Genomic DNA, 20,821 nt, shown 5'->3' on the forward strand with positions numbered 1-20,821 from the left:
TCACGGTGCAGTGCCAGTTCTGCTGTTGTTGGACACCACAAATCCTGCCCTGGCGTTAACACTTGGGAGATTTCTGCCACCAATGTTCTCTGGGCGTGCAGCTCCTGCATTTCACTCTAAAGAGAACATGTTGTATAAAACACTAGTTAGGCCTCATCTGGAATATTCTAGGGACCATACTTGAGGAAGGATGTGAAGGCATTGGAGAGAGTACAAAATAATTGGCGAAAGGCGTAGAAGTGATGTGAGGAAACATTTTTCACCAGAGTGTGGTTGCCGTCTGGGTGAACTTCCTGAGAAGGTGGTGTAGGCAGGTTCGACTCGATCGACGTATTCAAAAGGGGATTGGATTACTATCGGAAAAGAAAGAATGTGCAAGGTTCCGGGAATAAGACAGGCGAGCGGGACTAGGCCAATGAGGATTCCGATTTCCCTACTTTCTATTGGGAACCTAATGAGCTTCTCAATCGTATATATTGTCACAATAAGAAAGAAGTTTTCTTTAAATTGACAACTAGAAAATGTAGATTTCAATAAAACAAATGTTTCTTTCATATCAATGTGCATGACGAATAAAGTGTCAAATCAAGATATTTCCTGGCCAGGATTGGAAGAGGAAGGCAGGAGTGTGGAAACGAAATTGCCCCACATATCTCATTGAAAAATCAACCTGGTTTCATCAACACTTGTAAACAGGTTCAAATTTCACCTGGTTAAAGATTATTTTCCCCAATCCAAGTGAAATGCTGGGTCAAAGATGTGGGTTTAAAAAAGGGTAGTAGAGGAGATTGGGAAGCAGAGAAGTTTAGGCAGTGAACACCACAGCATGGGTCCTGAATGAAACAGAGTATCCTGAAGATAATTAATTTTTTAATACATTCTTGCTGACATCATCCAACGGCCAGTTATAAACATGAAAAGTCTCCTAAGCACAGAATAAAATAAAATTAGATGCTGTCTAATTAAAACAGTAAGTGATAGACAGACAGGTCCCCTATCTATTAATATACAAGTTTAATTTTGATTCATTTCACTTTCCCATAATTACAAAATTTCCTTTAGGAAATGAATATGGTACAACAAGAGAAATATTTATTCCAAAGTACAGTTAATTTATACGAAATGAGATAGAATATGCAAACAGCGATACTTTAAAAATAACTCAATCTGGAAACAACCCCAACATGTTTGATCTACTAGTCTTTCAGACTACAATAATCATCTAGTAACACAATCAGTTGTAATCCTTTCTTCCAAACTATACATGTTCTTTAGAGATGAGAATAGTTTGTGAGTGACTGAAATGTCCATTGGTCGTCTCAAGAGTTAGTATAATGAACTAAGCTATGGTAGCACAGTTGCTTCACAGCCCCAGGGACCCAGGTTCGATTCCCAGCATGGGTCACTGTCAGCAGAGTCTGCACGGGTTTCCTTCCACAAGTCTGAAAGACTTGCTTGTTAGGGGAATTGAACATTCTGAATTCTCCCTCAGTGTACCCGAACAGGCACCGGAACTTAATTGCAGTGTAATGAAAGCCTATTTGTGACATGAAGGAATATTCTTATATACAGGGACACCACTATAATGCAGTGTGCTAGAACTCTGAATAACACAGATTCTTTTTGGACCCCAAATATAGGCTTCTCTAAATATAGGTTGAATTTTGGATAGGGATATATGTATTTGCCAGTCCAACAGATCCAATCTCTCAAGACATCCAGTAAGCTGAAGGAGGTAATAACGACATCGAGACCGAGTCTCTGCCATTATCCCATACAATAATCCAATAGGTGGAGAAATCACTTGAGACGGCTGGAGGCCAATTAGAAATCAATTAATGTAAGGATTATGTAACTTCAGAATATCCTACATCTAGCAAAGGAAGAGGCAAGGAGCAAACACAAGTTGCAAAAATCCCACCACGGACAGCAACCCGGGGCCGGGATCGAACCCAGATCCTTGCTGCCTTGAGGCAGCAGTGTTAACCATTGCACCACTGTGCCTCCCTGAGAAACCGAGTCAAAACGTCAGGTCCACGATCTCACTAGCTCTGATGAAGGGTCATTGACCCCGGTTTCTCCCAGTACAGATTTCAGATATGCTGAGCATTTCCAACACACAGAGTTTAACCCCATTTGCCAGCCCTCCAAAAAGCAATCTTGCGATCCTCTCATTTCCCTTCTGCACAACATGATTTTTAAAAAATATGAAGAAAACATAAGCAACAACGTCAAAACAATAAATTGAGAATTTAAAAACTGAGAAATCAATAAAAGTTACCAATAAAAAGTACCAAACAGCAGAGCTAACTAATAAAACTTCACCTTTTTGTCTAAGAAGCAGCGTTAGAGATAGACAAGGCCTCAAGCCCTGGTCACCACAGAAGGGGGGAGGGGACCAGAGCCAAGAAAGGAGATAGGTTTAACCATCATTGACCTTGCGTTTGTTACTGGTGGCATACTGTTGGTCGTGGTGAAATTCATTTGAAATTGGGAAGTGGGTTTTCAGTCTGGGTTTTCCTCCTCACCTGGTCCAGTGCGTGGATCGATTTTGGGGCAAGATGGCCTGTCCTTGTCCCCACACCAAGCAGCATGTGTGTGGCTTCCCAGTCTCAGGATTCTCATTCAACCTCATTGCAGCTTTAGTGCAAAAGCCCAAACTTCTCAAGTTGCTCTTCCTAATTCTACCCCATTGTCCTTCATGGTATGCCGGAATGTCACTTTTTCTATTAATTTGATATCCTTTCTATTTCAGGAGTTCAAAATGACACTATTCTATGCCTTTCACAAATGGTACTTAATCACTCACCGCTCCCTGGCCTGGGAGGTTTGGATGTTTTCTCACTGACAAGGCATTCATTATATCTGTGAAAGCAGCAGGCTGCGCTTCCTCTCAGCCCCGACACTTCCAACTGCCCCAGGTCCTGCTGTTGCTGTAACCACCTCTGGACTCCCTGACTCAACCATCTCCAGGACTGTAGTCTTTTGGTGGGCTGACATCTGTTCATGAGGGTGAGAGTACAGCCAAGCATGCACCCTGGTTGTGAAAACAAATGACCACACAGACTCTGGCTCTTAGTTTTACAGAAGTTTATCCCAAAGCCGAGTGGTCACTGCACCTTTCTCTGGGAACACGGAGGTGGAGAGGCAGCCACTTGAAGGGAGGGGCAGGGGGAGACATGCAGTCAGGGCCCTGGTGATGACTGTGTGCGCCCCCACCTCCCAGCACGGATCACGTTGTAGCGGGGTCGCAGCGTATTCCCTCAAAAGATAGAAAATAATTACCAATCCTGTTTGGCCTGGTACAAATATATCCAAAGGACAGTTTGGAAGGGACCTTGTAGCATCAATTCCATGTGAAGTGAGTGTTATTTTATTAAATTAACACAATTCTATTTTCTAATGTGTATCCACCTCTATTTTTGTTCATTTTAAAATCAGGAGAAATGACAGTAAGTTTTCTTGTCTGTGTTGCAAAGTCACATATCTGAAGCATTTCTTAAAGTCATATAAAATTGGAGCTTCAGTTCGCTCCGCTGAAAGTCCATGATGAAAACATATGCTTAAAAGGAATGTCAAAGGTCGGCATCTATATTACAACCCACCCAGTAGATATCCATCATGGAATATGACAAGTGGAGGATTCTTCATATCACTACACTTCTACCACTGCGAGAACTGCCTCGTTCCTGTCAACAACAAAAAATGTTACACTCATTTGATGTTTTTTTTGCGAGCAACACTACATACTAAAAATGACCTATTTTACAAATTTCTTTTATTTCTTGCAACCTCATTTTTATAAGGTGAATGGTGGGGGAGGATGGGCCGGGTGGAATAAAATACAAAATCAAACAGCATAAAATAGCACTTCAATTTTTGAGTACTTGCAAGAAGTAATAGTTTGCCATCTCCAAACAGTAACAGCACAGCAACTCAGGATCATAATTTACACTGATGTCTACAGCTGGGCCTCCATTATAGCATTCAGGGACTGGAATTTGATATTTAAACACAATACTGAACTGATTACATGAATGAAATTATATGGTTAGGCTCTTTTATTAATATTGCTGGTGTAAGAACTTTCCCTGTAGGGTATGATTTCACATATGGCCCAGTCAAGATGAAGAACTTTGCTTTCAGGAAGAATCGGAAGTGCCAACTTCCATTCTGCACTCCAGAGCACCCAAACAATGTGATCTTCAAACGCATACGACACAAAAGAGCGGAGAAGCAAGTTAAGAAATTTTTATAACTCATGTCTGAGGGACAGAAATGACTGCGTTAAATGTTCCGAAACATACTTAATAATACAACAAAAAGAAAACCAACTTACTGACTGTCGTCCATTATTAGATCTTCGTGCACTGCTTTGCTCTGATCCTCCATCTACAGAATGGTAGCTTGGGGGCTTCTCATGATACTTAAATGGCTTCTTCAAGTTATCCAACCAGTCTGCCATTCGATCATCCCGTCGAACCCTGTCGTATCGAGGGTGGTGATCATAATCATCCAGAGAACTCCATGATCCTTGTCGTCTTCCACGAGGTGGAGAATAGCTTTGGTCTCTGCGCCTATTTCTTCTTTCAGGTGAATAATCTTTATTATTTCGATGATGTGGTCTCCTGTCCTCCTCGTAACCTCTTCTGCCATGCCGCTGGTTTGAACTGCTGGGTCTTGACCTACCATCATCGGAATCATCACTATAATCCCCATAATTTTGTCTTCTTGGGACCAACTGACCTCTCTGTCGACCATCTTCAAAACTGTCTCTCCTATTCCCTTGAGATCGATTAGTTCTTTGGTCTTGTGAACTCCGACTAGACCTTGATTCTTCTCGAGATCTTTGATTCCTGGGGAGGCCCATATCCAAAATATCCTCATGGCTTCTAGCCCTTCGTTGGTTATGCCTCCGGGAGGAATTACTGGTTTGTTGTGATGAAGGGAGGCTGGTTTCACGGACTGTCTCCAATATGGGAGGTAGATGGATAACACGACGATCTATTTCTCTAATTCCAACTTCGTTCAGTGATGAAAGCACGCTGGGAGGTGCACTGCCACTTGTACGGATTCCATTTTGTAAAGGCTGTACAGTGTTTAAGTTTTTCACCTCATTTTCTATATAGTCCAGCATCTTAACAGAAGGGTTTGGGTAGGAACTGTAAGGGATCATAGTCAATGGTATGCTGTTCTTGGTGGAAAAATCTATATAATAAAAACAAAGATATGAAGAGAGATTAAACTTTCAAATAAAAGCTTTTGAACCACCTTCAAATAGAATAAGGGAAGCAAATAAGTGACGGCATTGATAGCAAGAGAATTAGTAGAGTTATACTGAATGAGTCTAAAAGCGATTAAAGATAGTGACAGAAAATGCTATTTAAAAAAAGTTAAAATGTCAGTACAGTAATGTAAGTAAGTAAAGTCACCATAGACCCAGTTGACCATAGGCTACTTTCCACTTTGAGGGGGAGAGCTGACTGATGGTGATTTAACCCAAGGATCACCATACCTCAGGCAAGGGGCAAGGTTGAAAAGGCAGGTCTTCATGAGTAACGGGGATTGAACCCGCACTATTGGCCTTGCTCTGCATCACAAACTAGCTGTCCAGCCAACTGAGCTAATATAATGTGGGAGCTGCAGGACATCATGCATTGGGAGGGACCATTGGCAGGGTTTACTGAAACACAGCTGCAGCATAATCAGGTCTGGAAATTAAACATTACAGTGTATAATTACTTGGCAAAGCTAGAGAGGGAAAATGGAGAGCTGCATTCCTTGCTCCATCATCGCTTGTCTTTGCTCTTACACGGGACTTACTTTGCTGCTGTTTCCAGCTCATCCAATCAGAGCCTGGCTTCTAAGCAGCTGATTAGTGCACCTGTCAGTAGCCAATGCAGTGTGAAAACCACCTCCCATTGGACAAGATGGGAGACAGCTTTTTTCAAATTTACCATGGAACCCTGGAGTTCTGTGGAAACCAGTTTGGGAAATATTGTGCAAGACAAAAACAGGATCCTCATGGGAAGAGATTAAAGGTAATAAAAAGGATCCATCAGGTGTGGTCTAGAGAGCAGCTAATAATGGAAAGGCGGCAGTGAAGAAATGTCCAGACAAATATGGGAAGAATCAAAATGCAGAATCATCATCATGGCAGATTTCAACTACCCTGCAATTCTTTGAACAGGAGAGCTAGGTAAATAGAATAAGGGCATATAGTTCCTCCAATCTGTCCAGGACTCTGTTCTAACTGAATTTGTAAAAAACGCCACAAGGGAATATTTGCTATTGGATTTAGAGTAAGAAGTCTTACAACACCAGATTAAAGTCCAACAGGTTTGTTTCAAATCACCAGCTTTCGGAGCACTGCTCCTTCCTCAGGTGAATGAAGAAGTAGGTTCCAGAAACATACATACATATATATATTTATATTATATATATATATAGACAAAGTTGATGCATGACGATATTTGAATGTGATTCTTTGCAAGTAATTAAGTCTTTACAGGTCCAAATGGAGCAACTGGAGAGAGAGAGAGAGAGATAATCACAGGTTAAAGAGGTGTGAATTGTCTCAAGCCAGGACAGTTGGTAGGATTTTGCAAGCCCAGGCCAGATGGTTGCCGGGGGGGGGGGGGGGGGGGGGGGGGGGGGGGGATGAATGTAATGCAACATGAATGCAAGGTGCTGGCTGAAGCCGTACTCACGAGTACGGGACTTGGCTACAAGTTTCTGTTTGGCGATTCTGCGCTGTTGCGTGTCCTGAAGGCCGCCTTGGAGAACGCTCACCTGAAGATCAGTGGCTGAATACCCTTGACTGCTGAAGTGTTCCACAACTGTAAGGGAACATTCTTGCCTGGCAATTGTCTGGAACCTAGCTCTTCATTCACCTGCCGCAGGAGCAGTGCTCAAAAAGCTAGTGATTTGAAACAAACCCGTTGGACTTCAACCTGGTGTTGTGAGACCTCTTACTGTGCTCACCCCAGTCCAACGCCGGCATCTCAGCATCATTGGATTTAGAATTAGGGGTAAACCAGAGCTGTGAGAAATAGTAGGGAACATCTTGGCAATACTGATCATATTGTAATACACTTTTAAGATGTTGATACAGAAGGACATAAAGTGTAGTGAAAACCCAAATTTATAAATTGGAGAAAAACAGATTTGAGGGAATTTGGGAAAATGGGCAATTTTATTGACAAATAACAAAGTAGAACAACAATGGGACTGTTAAAATAGTGTTCAACAGAGTGCTGGAATATATATTGCACTGAAAGGAAAGAACAAACAAAACACTAGAGAGACTCCATGGATGAATGTAGGCATAAGAGAATAATTGAGGATTAGAAAAGCATTATGTAAAAAAGAGAGAGGATATGAAGAGATAGGTATACAGTTCTAAAAGGCTATTAGGAAAGCAACGAGGAACAATGAAATCAAATCATTAAACATAAAACAAGAGAGCAAACTATTATACAGGCACATCAATAAAAATAAAAGACCCTTATGGAAATAAAACAATTAAGGGATCGACAGGATAGTATCACAGGAGAGAGATAGATGGTAGAAATATAAAATAATCATTTACTTCAGTATTTACAAGGGAGATACAACATGATATTGAATGATGAGATGAATAATGATCGGTGCATTTAAAATTTAAAAAAGAATGTTTGCAACAGTGCTAACCACTGCGCTACCATGCCACCTATGGTTAGCGCTGCTGGACAATTACTGAGTAGACCCTTATGTAGGAACATCCTAGAGGGATATCCCAACGCATCATTGGGCTAACCCCCAAATGTGATGCGGGGGAACCAGGCCCATTACTACTCATATTTCATAACTTGTAAACTCGGGTACACTGCCAGATGACTGGTGGGATAGCTAATGAAGTTCCTCTGTTTAATAAGTGAGATAGAACATGTTCAGGGAATTATAGACCAGTCAGCTTAAATTCAAATGGTAGGAAAAATTTAATCCTTCCTAAAGGAGAGAGTTGAAGAACATCTAGAAGTTATAAATATGATAAATAGTATGGATTTCAAAAAAGAAAATCTTGTTTGATCAACGTTATACCATGAGAGAAGACAACAGTAATGCAGTAGATGCAATTTATTTGGATTTTTAAAAGGTCTTTGGAAGCTGCCCCATAATAGACTAAATGAATAAGTTCAGAGAATGTGGAGCCAGGGGGCTAATGGCAGAATGAATTGCCAGCTCGCTTCAAGCCAGAAAATAGAGGGTGAGAATAAAGGGCAGTTATTCAGAGTGGCAGAAGATGGTAAGTGATGTTCCACAAGGCCCAGTGTTGAAACCACTGCTGGTTACAATTTACATTTGGACATTGTATTTTTGATTACAAACAATATCTAAATTGGTGGATTACACCAAATGTGGGGGTGGGTGAGGTAGTTAACGTTCAGGAGGACGGCAAGAAAATTACAGGAGGACATTAACAAACTTGCAGAATGCACAAACAAATGTGAGGTGGTACATGAAAAATTAGGGAGGTGCAAGTCTAGGTGGGGTAGAGGAACAAATATATCACAATATTAATACTTCATTACGAAAGGGAAAGCTATCAAAAACACAAATATGGGGAAGTTATGTTAAATCTTTATCAAGCTTTTGTTAGACAAGAGTGCTACTTGCAGTTCTGGTTGCCATATTATAAAAGCATAGAGGCACTGGAGAGGGTGCAGAGAAGATTTACAAGGATGATACCAGAATTGAGTATACACATCAGGAAAGACTTCACAGGTCATGTCTATTTTCTCAAAATTGTAGAAGGCTTTGATAGATTGGGTACAGAGAAAACATTTTCTCTTGCGGGGAAGAGCCATTTTCCACTAGAGGCCATCAATAGAAGATAGTCACTAAGAAATCCAACATAGAATTCAGAGGATACATCTAGTTATGTTCAGTGTTATGTTCAGTGTTATGGCCGTAGCACCGATGCACACAGAACATCTAGTTCTTTGACTAGTAAGATCATTTATTAACAACAGTAACACGTGGAAAGATGACTAACGAATTGTGATACGGACAGTAATGAATAAATGAATTCAATGAATTCTCCCAGAGCTACTTCTAGTGTGACTATCCTCTTACACGACTTACTACCAATTGCTGGATTACTCGAGTTACATGGTTAGATCTCACCGATAGCTATATACATTGATGGACAACTATATACACAAAACTGCACAAGCATATCACCACACTTTTTTCCAACGGGGTGGCAAGAATGTAGATGTTGTTATAATAGCAAGGCAAATGGAATGTTGACCTTGTTTCAAGGGGGATGAAGTATAAATGTAGAGAAGTTTTGCCACAAATTAACTTTATAGACTTTGTCGCCTTATATAAGGAGGAATATACTTGCATTAGAAGCTGTTGGTTTGCTTGGCCGATTAATGGAATGAATGGGCTGTCTTATGAAGAATGGGAGAACAAATTGGGTCAGTACCGATTGGAGTTTAGAAGAATGAGAGATGATCTTTTTGAAACATTCAAGGTTCTGAGGGGGATTGACGGAGTGGATGCTGAAAGGATATTTCTCCTCATTGTGGAATCTAGTACAAGGGGGCAGAGTTTAAAAAAGGAATTGCTCATTTAAGAAGGAAATGAGAAGAGTTTATTCTCTGACGGTCATTATTCTTTGGAATTCTGTTTTCTCAGTGAGCAGTGGAGGCCGAGTCATTAAAAATATTCGAGGCTGAATTAGACAGATTTTTGATCTATAAAAGGAAGTTAAGGGTTATGGATGCAGGCAGGCAGGAAAGTAGAGTGAAGGCTACAATCATATCAGCCATAATCTTATTGATTGGTGAAATTTTGATGGGCTGAATTGCTGACTCCAACTCCTATTTTCTATGATCATGCAGGGAGTATGAGGTTGAAGAGTATAGTATAGATGTATTTAAGGAGAAACTAGACAAGCATTTGAGGGAGAAAGGAATAGATGGTCACAATAGTAATATGAAATTAGAAACTATGGTAGGAGGTTCGAGTGGAATAAAAACACCAGCTTGGATCGGTTGGGCCTACTGGCCTGTTTTTGTGCTGTGTAATCCTATTTAATAGGCTTTCAATTATCCCACAGGGAAAGAGTGAATGAATAGGCCCAGAGATGTTGCATGAACTGGATTCAATTCTCCAGCTGAGTTTGAAGACACTAGTTAAGCCTCAGCTGGAGTATTGCACCCAGTTCTGGGTGCTTCACTTTAAGAAGGCTGCGAAGGCTTTGGGGAGGAGCAGAAAGAATTGAAGAGAATGGTTTTAGGGATGATGAACTTCAGTTATGATGACAGACTGGAGAAGTTAGGACTGTTTTCCGTTAAGAAGGCCGAGAGGAGTTTTGACAGGAGGTATTCAAAATCTGAGGTCTGGACAGAATAAATAGGGAGACACTGTCCCCACTGATGAACGGATCAAGAACAAGAGACCGTAGATTTAAAATAATTCGTAAAATAAACAAAAGCTAGCAATGAGGAAAAACTTTTCACGCTGCAAATGGCTACGGTCTGGAATGCACCGTCTATGCAGTGAACGCAGGTTCAATTGAGGCATTCTGAATTAGACTGTTATCTGGAGAGGAAGAATGTGCAGGGAAGTGGGGAGAAGGCAGCAGAATGGCACTAAGTGAATCACTCACTCAGAGAGCCTGTGCTGACACAATGCACCAAATGGTTTCCTTTTACGCTGAAAACAATTATGTGGTCCTATAATTGAACAAAGCATATAATAGAGATGGTCAACTGTCCAGTTTTACCCCTACAAGCAAGTTTCAGGAATGGCAATGTTACTTTCACCATATGGTTCTTTTTAAATGCATTAACGGTAGTCCCAAACAGAGACCACGTGTGCACACTTTTTATTCTTTTTAAAGTGCAGCTTTTTAAGTAAAACTATTTTTATGAAAAGTGGAATTGAATGAAAGGTATATTATATGAATTAGAATAAAACTTGGAGCAGGAAAAAAATACAATGGAAAAGCAACGCCTTGAAGTTTCTTTCAGTGGTGCCTCAGCTCATTGTTGAAAATTACTGGTGCATAGTGGTGAAAAATAAATGTTATATTACCATATCTTAGGAACTGGGAAGGGGGAAAAAGAAAGAGAATAAAAATAAGCCATCAGTTCAAATATATGCAGCAACAAATTATACTAGGGACTACATACCTCTTTGTGATGGCCCATTCATGTAGAATGAGTTTAACTGGGAATTCCTTTCATCTTCAGCGTACATAGGCCTATTAAACATCCATGGCAGCATTCCGTTCTTCGCCTGTTTGACTAGTTCATGCCTTGCAAGAGCTAAATGTTTAAAAAAAAGGCAGTGCCCCAATTAACCATTTTATTCAAAAACATTAGCAAAGGCTTCATAACTGTGAAATTTATAACTAGTACATTACGAATCATAATCTAAAATGGTTGCTAGAATTTCACTTAGTTGCCAGACATAAAAATTGCAAAAGTAAAGGACTGCAGATGCTGGAAACGTGAAGCAAAAACAGAAAATGTGCAGGTAGCAGCTGTGAAGGGAGAAAGGTCACAGACCCGGAACATTAACTCTTTCTCTCACTACAGGTGGCTGCCAGATCTGCTGAGTGTTTCCAACATTTTCTGATTATATATCTATATATTAAACTGATCTTTCAAATTTATTGCTAGCAAAACTAAACCTTCCATAATCCAAAAAGTGAACTGTCCAGATATTAATGGTTTTTTGGGACTAATGAACACCCCACTTGCAATCTAGTGACTGTAAATAAATTCCCCAAACTAAAATGCAACTCATGTCAGATTATGATTTTTCTGCTTCAGTGGTGCCAAATCTAGAGAGATCCCTTTCTAAAAGAAAATTTAGTTCTTCACACTCCTAATGGCAGAAATCAGCACTCCTCAATATTGCATCCAGTTCCAAATGAAATATCATGACACAGTGGGAAAATATCCAATTCTAATTTAGGATTCTCTAATACACGCGTGTTCCTCCCGAAGGTAGGTCTTTGGCTTAGTATCTGCTGCTGTTTCATCCTGGGGTATTTTCTTGGCAGATTTTATTTGTGATGATTTGTCTAGTCTTCCACTCTTGGGGGAAGGTGAGAGGACAGGTACTAAGTCTATCTCAGCCAGAATAGGAATCAAACACAAGCTGCTGGTATTATTCAGAACCATTAACCATCTAGTCAACTGAGATTAACTGGCTTCCTAGTTGTCACATAGAACATCACAATATTAAAAAAAAGATACAGCTCTACACAATCCTTCTTTACGCACTCCCTTGGGTGGTTGCTGGCTCTCCCTTGATTTGAGGATGACATCTACTTTGGTCACAAGTTTCATTGTGGGTCTTCATGTGACTGAGCGAATGGATTCTTGACCCATATATCTTTGGGCACATACAGCAGTACACATGTATGGCAGTGGGACCCAGAGTGCAGGATTTGCTTCCTTTTCTTTCATTCTCTGCTGCAGCTCTGCCACATTAAAGGTGTTGAAGTGTGATGCAGCTTGATGGAAATGTAGTCTCCATTCTAAATGATCGAGAAGAACATGATGAAAGTCAATGGCACCAAGCTTCAAAAGTCCCTGAGGCGTCTTCTTTATCCTCCATCGAAGCTTTGGCCTTTTGAGTTGAGAAAATAGGACCCGGCAGGGGAGAGGGTTTTTGCATCTGAACCCAGTGGCCAGTCTAAAGTTGATTTTGTAGGGGTTTTTCCTTAATGCTTATGGAGCTAACATAAAGGAGGGCACGAGCATTTGTTCAATAATCCTTCCACTAAATTTGGAGCATGCAGTGGTTGCATTCCCGACATTTCTCTAGCCCTCTTTTGTGTTGCTGAGACACAGTCCAGGACTCACTGCAGTACAGGAATGTGGTGATGACAAATGCTCTGTACAACAGGTCTTTTATTGATTTGAGAGGGCACCCCAGCCTGGATTTTCAAGGTGTCGGTTTCAGATCTCCCATCCGACAGTTGTAGGCATATAATCATGAAGCAACTGCAGGATTGTGATGAAATTATTTGGGCATCCAAATAACTGACACACTATTCATAGTCTAGTTAGTTACTGCGTCATTGGGCTGTACATAATTACCAAATCCCCAATTTTAATTTGTTTATGTGAAAGCAAATAGAGCTGATAGAATTAATCAGACACATATTCAGAGAACAGGAGCATAGTAGCTGTAAGGACAAGGTGGAAAATCTGGATCCAACAACAATCACTTCAAAGAGAATGTCAGAACATTGGAAACTTCTGAGCATTGTCTTTGAAATATTTTTCACTGTTTTTTTTATAAATTTAGAGTACGCAATTCATTTTTTCCAATAAGGGGGCAATTTAGCGTGGCCAATCCACCTACCCTGCACATCTTTTGGGTTGTGGGGGCAAAACCCACACAAACATGGGGAGAACGTGCAAACTCCACATGAACAGTGACCCAGAGCCAGGATCGAACCTGGGACCTCGGCGTTGAGGCAGCAGTGCCAACCACTGCGCCACCGTGCTGGCCTTATTTTTTTTCCCCACTGTTAACTAATGGCAGCGATATCAGCAAATCTCCATGTATAAATGCCCTGAACAATTGAATGGTGGGCTGGGATACTTCAGAAGGCATTAAAGACTAGCCAAATATTGTGGTATAGGGGCTATATAAAATCTGGTTGGAATATTAGTGAACCAATTTTTAAAATAATGATTTACTGTCTTTTTCCCTTGCACTGGCCCAAAAATCAGCTGACTATGTAGAATCTACAGCACAGAACCAGGCTATTTGGCCCAACTAACAGAAGCAATCCCGATGTCTGCATTAGTAAGTCAAATAAGTGAATGAGAGTTTGAATTCAGTCACCCAACGGGAATTGTAATTTAGTTTATTAAAAATAAAAGCCTCATTTAGTATATAATGATCAGGGATTGTGGTAAAATACAAATTGGTTCACCAATGTCTTTTCGTAAAGGATACCTACAGCCCCTACACACTTTGACCTACTGCAGTCCCACATCAATGTGGTTGATTCTTAACTGACCTCTGAAGTGTTCTGGCTTGAAAGCAAGCCATGGGGTTATACGAGGGAAAGTAGGGATGGGCAATAAAACTGACCTGGTCAGTGATGATGATGTCTCAAGAATGAAGACGAAATACTCATGATGAACTTTGGCTTGTTAAGAAATATATCTGTACACCTCAACTTAAACTATCATAGTCACTTGGTCACTGGATTGGCAGTTGCAAATTCTTCCACGTCACTAGCTACAATTTTATAGGGGGAGGTGTGGAAAGGAGATAATTAATTGAAAAACAGATATTACCTTCCTCTGGGCAACAACAATGTTTTGGGCAGCAGATGCATGGGAGATAACAGCAGCACTTTTGTGGACAGCACTGGCACCAACAGATACTAATCAATATGAACAATAGCAAAATACCCATGATAATAAATATCACAGTTAGCCAATCTGAAACAAAGGAAAAAAGATAGGGATTAATAGACAGTATTGTAAAATAATCCATTGCCAAGGAAGGATTCCCAGTGTTTCTGTGTAATACCATTCTACTTAGTTTAAGTGATTGCCAGCAATCAGTTTCAAATTACCCAAGTACTTTATCTTTACATATTTATATTTACAAGCAGGCATTAGAAACTGGTTTGGACTGAAACATCTTTCCACGCACACACATCCTCAACCTAGTCTTTATTTCTATACGTTAATAGGCACAATTGATTTGGTGAACTATTGTATTGTTAGAGAGGAAGGCAGACTACTGCAAATAAATATGTGAATTGCAGCTGACTTGTTTAACTGATGTACTTTGCAAACAAGTGCAAATATTGGGAGAAATATGTGAATTGCAGCTGACTTGTTTAACTGATGTACTTTGCAAACAAGTGCAAATATTGGGAGCTCTCAAGACATTCAACCGAAGTTATTCAAACCATTCAAATACCAACGTCCTTGTGCTTCTGTGAGGAACAATTCCTCTCGAGGCAATACCATAATGGCCAGAATTTTTCAATGATAGGTTTTTGTGCCCCTCCACCTAAATAGTTGGTGGGAAACAAATCATTACCGATCAAGGCAGCCTCATAGCCATTTAACACTTGGCAGGAGGCGGGTCTTCTTCTTGAACAAGGGGTGGATGTCCTGCCTCAGAGAGCTGGCCCCCAATCTGATTAGCCAGCAGTTCTGTAGTTCCGGTGGCACTAGCTGCAGCAGTGGTACGGACTGGGACTACAAGCAGTTGCCAGATTCTAAGACCTGATCCGGGACCAGATTGGCGAGGGGGTCTCAGAAGGTGAAGGAGTTGCGCGAGGCCAGAAGAGTTGGCGAGTAGGCAGTGGGGAGAGGAGAGTGTGCATCTTGATGGAGAGGGCAGGAAGTGGAGAGCACCAAGGGATAACTGGTGTGGAAAGGGGGTCCCCAAGAGAGGTGTTTCACCTCTCTTCAGGTCAGAGGCCCGAGCAGGATGACCTGCTGGGCTTCCTCCACCCCAATTCCTGCCTGCCAACGTCAAAATTGAGGCAGTTCAGAAGTACTGCTTAATTAGCCAATTACAGGCTTCATGTTGGAGGAGGGGAGGCAGGCTGGCCGTCTTAGTCCTAGATTCCCCATCCAGTAAAATTGCTGAGAGTGATGGGAGGGCCACACGGGGAGCTTTATGGGTTGCAAACGTGCCAGCAGGGGACCATGAAATGCCGTCCGATGAATTTTCTCCCCGAAAATGTTGGGGAAATGTTCCTCCTCCCCACTGCACTTACAAGAATTACTTTTCTATGCCAGAGAAGTTGATTGAAAGTCATCAATCCTCATCATTTTAAAAGGGTACTCTTACACTCTCGCCTTCAATATCTGAGATAATTTGAATCATCTATTGTGCTATACTGAACAGCTTTATCTTATTGATAATGAAAGTTGTTTTCACAAAGCTAATGATAGAGCAGCACCTCTTGGGCAGAGACATTTGGACATTCATATTTAACTCTCCAATTGCTTTGCTCGGAAGTTGCTGCACCATTTATACATAAATAAAAGCGAGAGCTATCAACCTCACCATTATTTTGACGTCAAAATAGGGTTGGTTAGTTTATCTGATTAGAGCTGGTTTTGTCGGGAACATACATGGTTACTTAAAGCACGTGGAGAATTTTTGGTTTGTGGTAATAGCTGCCCCTAGACCACTAGCTTGAAGGAGGAAAATTAGAAATTTGACTGGTTGCTTCAGAGTGGATTACTGGTTACTGATTGTTAGTAGTAACCTTTCCTATTTGTTACAGTGACGATCTAAATACGTGAGCAAATCACAATGGTTAAACAAACAAATAACGATTATTTAGTCCTTATGATGCTGCAGATCTATTTTAGTGAAATGAACTGATAATTTATAAAGAGCTTAACACGGAAACAAACATACGCAAAACAATAAGTCGAACTTCTTTGTCGGAGTCTCCCGTCGTGTCTCCTGGTGCCTCAACGGTGCAGAAATAAACACCATGGTCCCACCACATCACTTCACTAATCCACAGGTCAGCTTCTACAAAGAAAATATATACCATTTTAGATGACATTGGCTGTGTGTTTAATGTTAGTCAGTGGAACAAACAGCTTTAGGCAATGTTAGGATACAAGTTTAGCAAAGAATAGAATAGAGAGGGAAAGTCAATAAATGCATTGTTTCAGGTCTCTCAGGATCCTTTTGTGTTTTAAATCCATTCAATGGATATTTATATGACAGAGATTCCATAATGAAATGATTGTCCCCTTCACACTGCTCCCTCCCAAGGAATTGTTTCTTTAAATCAGGACTCTGATAATTGGGATATAGAATTGAATTTGATTTGTCATGTGTACTGAGGTACAGTGTAAAGTATTGTTCTGCATACAGTCCAGACAAATGAAAAATGAAATGAAAATGAAAATCACTTATTGTCACGAGTAGGCTTCAATTAAGTTACTGTGAAAAGCCCCTAGTCGCCACATTCCGGCGCCTGTCCGGGGAGGCTGGTACAGGAATCGAACCGTGCTGCTGGCCTGCTTGGTCTGCTTTAAAAGCCAGCGATTTAGCTGAGTGAGCTAAACCAGCCCCCGCATACATGAAAAACATACAACATACATAAATACACAATGTAAATACGTAGACATAGGGTGAGCATATGGAGTGTAGTACTACTCAATAGAGAAATTGTGCAAAGAGATCAATTCAGTCCATAAGAGGGTCATTCAGGAGTCTGGTAACAGCAGGGAAGAAGCTGTTAGTGCGTGTTCTCAGGACTTTTGTATCTCCTGCCTGATGGAAGAAGTTGGGAGAGAGAATAACTCAGGTGGGAAGGGGTCTTTTGAGGAAAGGGGTCTTTTGATTATGTTGCCCACTGTAATGTGGTGCATATTTATAAAGTCCCAAAAGGTGAATTGGACATTCTGAATTCTCCTTCAGTGTACCCGAACAGGCGTCGGAGTGTGGCGACTAGGGGATTTTCACAGTAACTTAATTGCAGTGTTAATAAAAGCCTACTTGTGGCACTAATAAGATTATTAAAGTGAGCAGGATCTTAGTTATGCTATGCTCAGCATGTAGATCCCTAATCCTAGTAGAATACAGGTGAAACTTTTAGCCAGCTAATAGAATCATAGCATCTTATTACAACGGTTGGTAGGGATTTCCCCCAACTTCAGTCAGTCTCAATGTGATGCTTACTGTTTTGAATGGTAATCTTCCTTTGTCTATATTCATGTCCTAATATCGGCTCATTTTGTCCCCTTTTCTGAACAATAATTCGCACAGTCCGCTGGTCATCATGGCAGTCAGTGGTTGGATCTTGGCCCATGCTCAACATAGCAATGTATGCTGGAAGAGAAAAAGAAAATTCATCACAAACTAAATCCATTTCTTTCTTCTTACCGCTCCTGAAATGAATGGGTCATGGTAGAAAATTGTTCCATAAATCACTGGAATGATGAAAGTCCTTTCAATGTGTACTACCACTGCCTTTCAGAAGACCACAGAACTACCGCAGCAAAGAAGGCTGCATCAGGTGCTGGAGCATTTCTCATAGGGTCCGAAATAACCCAATTGCCCTGCACTCTCCGCAAAGATCTATTGCTTCTCCTTTTTTTCCCCCAAACATTTCTTGCTTTTAATTTGTTCACAGATTTTGCTTTTCCGACTTCCTATACATTAATAGATTTTCAAACCATCTTTATGTAATCTAAAATGTATCTAGTTAACCTTACCCTAATGCAATTATAAAATGTTTTCATCTGCCAATTACTGAAACTTATAATATTCCTCACATCCTATTATCAAAGGACTTAGCGCTTAGATACAAGTCCTCACTTACTTTAAATGTAGGTAAAAGCATCTTTGATCTTCTTACCATCAACAACCTGTCTTTCTATTGTCTAACAATAATACTTCTTCAACCAAAATGCTTGTATGACTTAGTTACACTAGTTAAATAATTTAGAATTCTTCTTCTCATCCTGTGGGTTGTGTCTGGCTTCATTATTTGACAAGTCGTGTTAATTTTGCTATTATGGGACAAATTATCACCAAAATATCTTTTTGTAATTTATGTTTTTTGCTCAATTCTTCCTCCTCGCTCATCCAGTTCAATGTTCTCTAGTTGAGTAATTAGCAGCAGCATTCCTCACCTTGAACGATACAGCAGAGGTCAACTACACAATTACCAAAATGTTTGTTTCAGCTCAAATGAGGAACAGCTAAATAAATTTGCGGAAATGCGGTTACGAAGTTAGGACTGTTTTCCTCAAGAAAAGGCGGCTGAAAAATGATTTGACCGAGGCATTCAAAATCACGAGGGACCTGGACAGAGCACAGAGGGAGAAACCGTCCCCACTCATGAAAGGATTAAGAACAAGGGAGCACAGTTTTAAAGTAACTAGCAAAAGAAGCAAAGCGATACAAGAAAATCTTTTTTCCAAATAGCAAGTGTAAAGGTCTGGAATGAACTAACAGAGTGCTGTGGAGGCAGGTTCAATTGAAGCATTCAAAAGGTAATTAGACTGCTATCCCAAAATGAAGAATGTGCCTTGCACAGAGGTTAGCACTGCTGCCTCACGGCACCGAGGTCTCGGGTTTGTTCCCGGCCCCAGGCCGCTGTCCGTGTGGAGTTTCCCCGTGTCTGCATGGGTCTCACCCCCACAACCCAAAGATGTGCAGGGTACTAAATTGGCCATGTTAAATTTGCCCCTTATTTGGAATTTCTTTTTAAAAAAAGGGTTGGTGGGAGAATGTTTCATCTGGACAGCCAAATGGGCTCCCTCTGCAGTGTATACAATTGTGAGATTCATAATAAACTGATTCACACGTCAAGGTGGAGGCTTGGAAACTTGCTTGCACTTTCACTTCCTTGTTCATCATCTCTTCACTCTCCCCTTGGGATTCCCTGTGCTCATCACGTGCTTACTTCAGCTACCATTTGTCTTGAACTGATTAAAAGTGATCGCTCAACTTGTCAAACCACAGTGTCCCTGAAGTTCTCATTTTTGACAACTTTTGTCACTTTGCATCAATCATGCCTCTCATTCCAGTCTATTTTTGCAAACTATTTCTCTATCTTACTCCATTTCATGTTCACTTTTTAAACCAGTGAATGTAAACCAAAACGTTTGCACCTCAAGTGATAAGTAACTTTTCAATGATAGATAGAATTGCCAACAATTTCCAGGATTTAAAGGCCAGTTCACTGCTGAGAGCAACCCAGGAGAGAAATCACATTGACAATAAATAATTTGTGCTCAAAACAAAAGCCGTTGAACACTTTTGTTTGTTAGTTTCAAAATATCGGACATGGGAAAATGCGATTGACAGAGACAATCATCATCCGACCAAGTGATGTGTATTCACTTTCCGATTTGAATAGGAAGGTACTGCATGAAAAAATGAAATGAAAATCGCTTATTGTCACGAGTAGGCTTCAATGAAGTTACTGTGAAAAACCCCTAGTCGCCACATTCCGGCGCCTGTTCGGGGAGGTTGTTACATGTTAGGCAACCAGTAGTGGAGGTGGGTGGTTGGGAGTGTTATATTGCTGGTTTGTGATATGTTGTTACTCTTTGCTTTACTTCCAGAATGATCTGATGGTTAGATTTCACAGAAACTACCAATGTTCAATTCAAAGCAAAATAGGTTTAATGAATAACAAATTAAATAATAATGCATTTGTTCACTCTAACAAAACTATCACTGGTGATAAAGTAAATCAGAATAAGTATTAGCTGTATTTAACTATAAGAATTAACTAAGCTATATGTGTCTGTAACTGCTGTGTAGTCACACCTGGTTCGAAGAGTGCCAAGATCCTCTAGGTTCACATATTTATACATGAATTTAGTGCTGCCATCTAGTGGTTGTCTTACTCACACTCGGCAATTTCAAGAATAAGGGGCGAAATTCTCCCCTACCCGGCGGGGCGGGGGGGTCCCGGCGTAGCGGAGTGGCGCCAACCACTCCGGCGTCGGGCCTCCCCAAAGGTACGGAATTCTCTGCACCTTTGGGGGCTAGGCCCGCGCCGGAGCGGTTGGCACCACGCCGACTGGCGCCAAAACAGGCACCAGCGGCCTTTGACGCCCGGTGCTGGGGCTGGCCGAAAGACCTTCGCCGGTTCGCGCATGCGCCGGTGGTGACGTCAGCGGCAGCTGCCGCTGACATCACCACCAGCGCATGCGCGCTGGGGGATTCTCTTCCGCCTCCGCCATGGTGGAGGCAGTGGCGGCGGCGGAAGAGAAAGAGTGCCCCCACAGAACTGGCCCGCCCGCCGATTGGTGGGCCCCGATCGCGGGCC

The 20,821-nt window shown here is 41.2% G+C and overlaps 1 protein-coding gene across 1 annotated transcript in view; it reads right to left on the reverse strand.

The window, feature by feature from the left end:
* Positions 1 to 850: 850 nt before the first annotated feature.
* The window catches only part of LOC119968909 (immunoglobulin-like domain-containing receptor 1), a 77,035-nt gene continuing 57,064 nt past the window's right edge, over positions 851 to 20,821 (reverse strand). The window contains exons 3-8 of the mRNA XM_038801889.1: positions 17,713 to 17,862; positions 16,432 to 16,551; positions 14,331 to 14,477; positions 11,190 to 11,324; positions 4,340 to 5,208; positions 851 to 3,689 (exon numbers count right to left, since the gene is read on the reverse strand). Of these exons, the coding sequence (XP_038657817.1) occupies positions 3,648 to 3,689; positions 4,340 to 5,208; positions 11,190 to 11,324; positions 14,331 to 14,477; positions 16,432 to 16,551; positions 17,713 to 17,862 (1,463 nt within the window). The 3' untranslated portion in view covers positions 851 to 3,647. The remainder of the gene's footprint in view (positions 3,690 to 4,339; positions 5,209 to 11,189; positions 11,325 to 14,330; positions 14,478 to 16,431; positions 16,552 to 17,712; positions 17,863 to 20,821) is intronic.

Source organism: Scyliorhinus canicula, chromosome 7 (assembly GCF_902713615.1).
Source record: "Scyliorhinus canicula chromosome 7, sScyCan1.1, whole genome shotgun sequence".
NCBI lineage: Eukaryota > Metazoa > Chordata > Chondrichthyes > Carcharhiniformes > Scyliorhinidae > Scyliorhinus > Scyliorhinus canicula.